Genomic DNA, 6,970 nt, shown 5'->3' with positions numbered 1-6,970 from the left:
GCGATCACCCTTTAGTGCTAAGCTCGCCTAAATCCAATCTCCAAGTGGGCATGAGGCCTATAATACCGTTTACCATTGCTATGTCCTAAAGGGATTGTGCGGGTATTTACACCTGTCGTCAAGGGGCAGCCTGAAGGGTTTATAAAATAGGTTGATGGGATCCGAAAACACGGTGGATGCAGGGAAGGCGTCAAAGATAGCAACAATGGCCAAGGGAGCTGAAAGGCTCTGGTGAAGCAGCCATGTTGGCCCCAGGCAGGAGGGCAGCAGGGCAAGGCCTCGCCCGACGGCAGGCTGATAGCCAGCAGGAACTGGCAAAACAGCATGAGGGAGGCAGGGGCAAAGACAGCCCACGAGTAGGCTGACCACAGACCTGTTACGAGCTGCAATGGAGAGGAAAGGGGGGAGACCGGATGGTGTGTGGAGGGAGAAGCGGGGGAGAAGAGGCAGGGCGGCATAATGAGGAGGCAGAGGCACACTAGCAGGGAGGGATCGAGCAAGGTTTTTCACTACCAAGCAATGCACAACACGGTTTGGCAATACACACAGACACAAGACTCACTTTCAACTCTCCATAACAGAAACTTACAACCAACCAGTGGGTTCACTATTGGTAAAGCTTAGCCCTACCACCATGCTGCCAAAAAAAGAGAGATCAATGGAAAGTAAGATGGGGAAAACACAGACCAAGATTGGCACTAGGAATAAATGCAACCTAAAATATAACCTTAGCACATACGCCTCACTCTGCCTAGTGACCCACAGCTACTTGAAGAACTCTGAATTCTTTCAATCATGGGACGTTTATTATGGACTACTCGCATTTTACATACCAATGTCTTTGACAACCACATTTGTTGATGTACTCTGCATTGACATTTTAAAACTGAATTCGAAAGTATAGAGCTGTAAGACATACAAAACAGGTCCTGCCTAGATCTCTGCATCTCTATGCCCTATGATGGCATCATACTGTTCCAGGCTGCCACTGTCGCTTGCTGAAACATTCCCTTTCCAGCATCCAGCATTCCCAGAAGGTTCCTATTCCGTGTAACTGAGCGACTTATTTCGAAGGAACAAGGAATGCTCCCAATCAACAAAGAATAAGGAAGAATAATAAGGGTTGGTACATGTGACTTGAAGCCTGCTTCAAATGACTACAATTGTGAGAATTATAGTACAATTCTTTAAGGAAAATTGGAGTCAACATTGTATGCCACAATACTGTTCTTGAGACAGCACATCAAACTGACCAACCATGTCTCCAAACAATCTTTATGGTTAAAGCATAAGCCTATGATTTACAAGTTATCAAAATAATAAGACAGAGGTACAGGCCCATGTTCCTTGGCCCCACTGGAGGTCGCATCACTACTGGATTCAGATACCTTCCTACGATTTTTACGCCTACTCCCCTTGTCCCTCTTGGATTTCTGCCTGTCTTTTCTTCTCAATCTCTTCTTCTCATCCTTGCTTGAAATTTCTGAATCACATTCGCTTTCACTGCTTTGCTTGCGCTTCCTATCTAAATTCTGCATTGACAAACATATTATTCTCTTTCCGTTTCCAAACATAACCATTTTTTGTATGTAAAAGAACAGAACAAATCTTCTTTGTGCAGAAACATGAAGAAAGAAAGAACGTCCTTTTTGCATCCAATCTTGAGGGGGAAAACTGACTAGTCAAACCATAGTCACAGGGAAATAGGAAACAGCAATGCCTATGAAAAGAGGAATAGAAGAACAAGGGAGCACCAAAATCCTACATCGAAGAGTCACATCATTTACATAGTATTCTGAATATACTCAGTCATACAAATTCTCACACGATTAACCTCAGGACTTTGTTCACATACATCATAAACTGAAGAAGAGCGGCTGCACATCATAGATACTAAAAACAACCTGCAAAGCAAGGCAAAACATTGAACCTGCATTGAACCCTCCAACCTGCATTTTGCACAGATTGCGATACTGATTCCTCAAAACACTCAAAAATGGTCAACCTCACATATAAAACAAGCTCATGAGTGTATGTGTGTAGGACTCGAGATTTTTTACATCTTCTATGGCAGCGCATTCTGACTCGGTTTCCTACCCCTGCTTTGGCAAGCATTTTTGGGTTATTTGGAATCCATCCACAGAGGCAAGGATTTGACCTTTTTTTCACATCGGTTGTTATTGGGGGCCTTTGGATAGATCGCAATCATAGAGTCTTTGGCGATCCCACCTTCTCCAAGTTCATTTTTCCGGACTAAGGCAATCAGTTTTTAATTGTCTACATGCTCGTTGGATAGATTATCCTACCTACTTGTCTTAAAATGAGATTTTCTGATGTTGTAATTGCATGTTCCCTATCTGGGGACTGCTGCTTGTAATATAAATTTGCCCAAAAAAAAGTGTGGGTACATATGTATATACATCTGTATCTGTCTGTGTGTGTGTGTATATTCTATGTGTACTTGTCCACGTGTGTATATATATATATACACACACGTGGACAAGTACACATAGAACACACACACACATGTATGTATATATATGTATATACACACACAACGTACAAATGTTGGAAATGAAGGATAGAATCACTCTAACCTCACGACCTATGCAGAATAGGAACAGCTCCATCTCACACACTCAATGATGCACTCAAAGGATAGAGTGTAGACAGCATATACAAGAGAGAGAATATGAGAGAAAACTCAGATGTATTCCTCCACCAGATAGTGGGCAAAACCTGAGCACAAGATGTCCAGCAAGGGGCTGGCCAAGATCTGGAACTCTCCTAGTAGACTACTCCTGCTCCGCGCTGCCTCTCTGTAGGCTTCTGTGAAACTGTGGCTGATACTGAAATAAGGACGAGAAGGGCCCTTTATGTAGGGGGCTGGAGGTCCCTTGGGCTGGCCACCTTTTGGGTCGGTTGGCAGGATGACTGGCTGACTTGCCAGTCTGCCGATTTTGGCCCTAACCAACCCCCTCTAGGCAGCCTATATAAAAGGCTGTCGGGGTCTAGTAGAGCTTGCTGCTCCTGCCCATTGTGGCCTTCTCCCAGCCTTCTCTGCTGCTGTCCTGCAGCCCAAAACTGTCCCTTATCACTCCCCTGCACAATCATATGTTCCTATGATCTAATGCCCCTTTGCCCCCACAAATCGGGGGCTCACAAGTGGGTGCATTGATCTCTAACAACCCCTCTCAATGACACAACTGTGGGCTGATCCCCATGCGTCCAATGAGGGGTCCATTTGCTACCATGGGAGAGCCTTCATGAAGACATCAAAAGGTTTTCTGCAGTCGGACAGTACATCAGCTCCAGGACTTCATCGACCATACAAAGTGGTAATGGACTTCGATGTGCTTCGTTTGTGCATGAAACACTGCGTTATTTGCAATGGCTATGCAACTCTGGTTGTCGCACATGATCACAGTCACCGCCTCCTAAATTACATCCATATCCTCAAGTATCCACCTGATTACAACGTCTTGCATGCTACAGTGCATGCAACTCGGTACTCCGCCTCTGTAGAGGAAAGGGCAACTGAGGGTTGTTTCTTGCTCAGCCAGAAAATGGCCCTTGATGCAAGCACAAAACAGTACCCGGAATTAGAACGCCTGGTGTCGCCGTTACCTGCCCAATCTGAGTCAAAGGAGTATGAATAGTAGTGGCAGAAGAGGCTACTGACTTCGACATGTCTACAAAGAATCTCCAAATAGAGTAGGGCGGTAGATGAAATATATTTCTAAAAACCTGATTCGAACCGGAGTCGCTTTCCAGACGAACAACTCCTTCCTTCAATGTGTGAGCGTCTAGAGCTAAGACCCATGCTCTGATACCATTTGGAAATGAAGGATAGAATCACTCTAACCTCACAACCTATGCGGAATAGGAACAGATCCGTCTCACACACTCAATGATGCAGACCATGCAAGAGAACCTCACTCAAAGGATAGAGTGTAGACAGCATATACAAGAGAGAGAACTCAGATACCAGATAGTGGGCAAATCCAAGCTCGAAGTGAGCACAAGATATCCAGCAAGAGGCTGGTCAAGATCTGGAACTCTCCTGGTAGAAGACTCCTGCTCCACGCTGCCTCTCTGTAGGCTTCTGTGGAGATGTGGCAAATAATAAAATAAGGAGAGACGGGCCCTTTATATAGGGGGCTGGAGGCCCCTTGGGCTGGCCGACTTTTGGGTCTGTTGGCAGGCTGACTGGCGGACTTGCCAGTCGACCTATTTTGGCCCCAACCACCCCCCTCTAGGCAGCCGATATAAAGGGCTTCCAGGGGGTCCAGTAGAGCTCACTGCTCCTGCCCTTTGTGGCCTCCTCCCAGCCTTCTCTGCTGCTGTCCTGCAGCTCAAAACTGTCCCCTATCCCTCCCCCTCACAATCACATGTTCCTATGATCCAATGCCCCTTTGTCCCCAGAAATCGGGGGCTCACAGGTGGGTGTATTGCTCTCTAACAACAAATTGTGTGTGTGTGTGCGTGGTGGTGGTGATTGGGGGCGGGGAATGGGAAATGTAGATGAACAGACAATTACACATAGAACACAGGTTAAAATGACAAATATGTAGTTGCCACAAAAAATGTTCTGCAATGTTCAATACAACGCAGAAGAGTCTCACAGAGTTTCCCACATGACAAGAAACATTTTACCACACTTTCCGTCTTCACCACAGGAGGAAGAATGCAGTTTCCAGTGACTATGCAACCATCCTAAGATGTGTATAATTGGAATTCAATCTAAAAATGGGCCCCAAGGAATGATTGGCACTAATCACATTGACTCAGCACTTTGAAAAGTTTAAAGATCTAAACCTATCGTATTTATACAGTATACCCACATGATGTGCAAGTAGCCATAGCACATAGTCCCACCAAAAGAGTGGCAGCAGCTGCATGCAGTACACGTCAGTGGGCTGTTTCATCAAGATGGGTTTCCACTGAATTGAAAACCTGAAATGCATTTCTCTACAGGAATTGTTTCATGAATGACAAGACTTCCCTGCAACCATGTCTTGAAAAGCCTGACTACTACAAATATGAGTGCAAAAAAAGTTAACACCTCAGCATGCTGAGGCCTGCCTGCGCTCTGCCAGCAGAGCCAACAGAGCTTGAGGAGCTATTCTAATACCCTCCAGCACTGTTCTCATGCTTAGCACCTCCAATCATCGCAAGCACTTGGGAGTCTGCCCCAGCAGCTCAGGCTGACCTCAACCAGGCAGCGCCAATCGGACTCAAACCAGCTGGCAAATGATTGCAGAGAGCTCCTCCCCCTCCAGTTTAACAGGGTCCATCATGCAGCCCTCTGGTTTTGTAGGTCTAGAGGATACACAGGGATGTGCCGCAGCCTGCCGCTAGCAGCCTGGAAATACTACTGGCAGCGCTGTGTGAACACTCCCATTTTGCAGAAAGGAGCTCGAAGAAAACTATACCTTATTAATAGGCTGACAACTCTCATCCTACTAGAAAGGAAATTTGCAGGAGGGAAAGCACCATATCATTGTATGATGAAAATAAAATACCTTCTTCTTCTTGTCTTTCTCCTTTTTCCCTGCAAAACATATTAACTGATTGTCATTACCAGCATATAAAGAGAAAAAAACATAGTTTAATAAGCACTGCTGAAAAGAATATCAACAGTTATTAACCTGCAGCATGATTGGTACCACGTGAAAGCTTGTGTGCTCGTTCTGCATCCAGTTGAGCCCTGTATTCCCTCATCAAGCGAACTTCATTGTCCTCTTGCTCCTCCTTCCTCCTAGCTTCCTCCTAAAATGGTGTTTTGCATCAAAATCAAATTGTATATACATGTAGCCCTCAATCTTATCAATTCAGAAATTACAGGGGAGAATGACTAAATGTGTGCCCCAGGCCACAGTCCCCGCAAAACATGTGGGTGCACCCCTCGCATGCACGCATGCACGCACTCAAGCACATGTTTCTATAAGACTACAGTGAACAAAAATCAGGATCCATAAAGAAGGGTCTTGGGAATGCATAGAAAGCATTTGACATCAGAGTACTCATTCCAAATTTGACAGCATATTATTTTTAAACCAAAGAAATAACGTCCGTTACCTTTTGTCTTTTCTTATATTCTTCCCAAGTGATAGTGTGCGAAGTCTGAAGGCTGGCCAAGCGGGCAGCATGCCACTCTGGTGAATGAAAAGATCCATCCATCTGTGACAGGCTCGTTAGTAACTGTTCATCTTTCATCTTAAGCTTGGACTCTACTGCTATTGCTATAAATGTGAGTTCAAATTGTGAAAATTTTCAAGTAATATCATGATTGAGAGCGAATGCATCACACACGGCTGACTAAAACAGAAATTGTGCAGAAACCCAAAACCCTATGAAGAAGTGAAGGAAGAAACAGATCTCGATTCGCTAGAAAAGGCGAATTAAACAAATGGAGAGAGAGACACAGAGAGAAACACAAAAGCCAGGGACAAGTAACGTTAACGTGTCATTGATCGCTTTGCAACTCTAAACCGCAAGACGCAAACAGAGGATATGGAAGGAGACACACCATTCCGTCTTCGACATCTTCAACGACTCCAGTAGCCGAAGGGGAGGCCATCTTGGCTCGCTGCATAGCCTTGTAAGCTTGGTTTTTACCCATGTTGGGAAGAGGAAGGGGGGAGCCAGAGGGGGTGCTTTGGATTGTGGGGGGTCTGAAAAGAGGCGATGGTGAGAGAGAGAGAGCGCAAGAGGGAAGTTGATAGGTTGGACAAAGCTTATGTGGCTTTAAGGCAACTTATTATACCATTCAAAACAAAGACGGCCCAAAAGGGTTGTTGACCCCCCCCCCCCCTTTCACCCAATCAGAGGGCCTCCCAGCTTTGAGGCGGCCGAGCTTGGGACGCCGTCGATTCAACGGGCAATGCGTGACCTACCTTTTCTGTCCCCCCCCCTGGTCGGCTGCTGGATATTTTCGGACAATTCCACCAAGCTCCACCGGGTGAAA

General features: G+C 45.6%; 1 protein-coding gene across 1 annotated transcript; it reads right to left on the bottom strand.

Annotated features, from left to right (window-relative positions):
- Positions 1-892: 892 nt before the first annotated feature.
- LOC147887236 (uncharacterized) lies at positions 893-6,757 on the bottom strand. Its single transcript, XM_087394636.1, has 5 exons — positions 6,533-6,757; positions 6,082-6,183; positions 5,652-5,772; positions 5,526-5,554; positions 893-1,532 (listed from the first exon to the last, which is right to left on the bottom strand). The coding sequence occupies exons 1-5, from the start codon at positions 6,623-6,625 to the stop codon at positions 1,302-1,304; spliced, it is 576 nt and encodes a 191-aa protein (XP_087250762.1). The 5' UTR covers positions 6,626-6,757; the 3' UTR covers positions 893-1,301.
- Positions 6,758-6,970: the final 213 nt, after the last annotated feature.

Source organism: Dipteris shenzhenensis, chromosome 23, assembly GCF_047967505.1.
Source record: "Dipteris shenzhenensis isolate YYH24624 ecotype China chromosome 23, Dip_SZ_1.0, whole genome shotgun sequence".
NCBI lineage: Eukaryota > Viridiplantae > Streptophyta > Polypodiopsida > Gleicheniales > Dipteridaceae > Dipteris > Dipteris shenzhenensis.
This window is presented reverse-complemented; position numbering and strand designations above follow the sequence as displayed.

What these genes read in the sequence shown, in the direction of transcription:
- LOC147887236 (XM_087394636.1), bottom strand. Translation starts at nt 6,625, where the DNA reads ATGGGTAAAAACCAAGCTTACAAGGCTATGCAGCGAGCCAAGATGGCC. An exon ending in TGGTACCAATCATGCTGCAG is followed by an intron (nt 5,555 to 5,651) that starts GTTAATAACTGT and finishes TATGTTTTGCAG; the next exon opens with GGAAAAAGGAGAAAGACAAG. An exon ending in AGAAAGACAAGAAGAAGAAG is followed by an intron (nt 1,533 to 5,525) that starts GTATTTTATTTT and finishes TTGTCAATGCAG; the next exon opens with AATTTAGATAGGAAGCGCAA.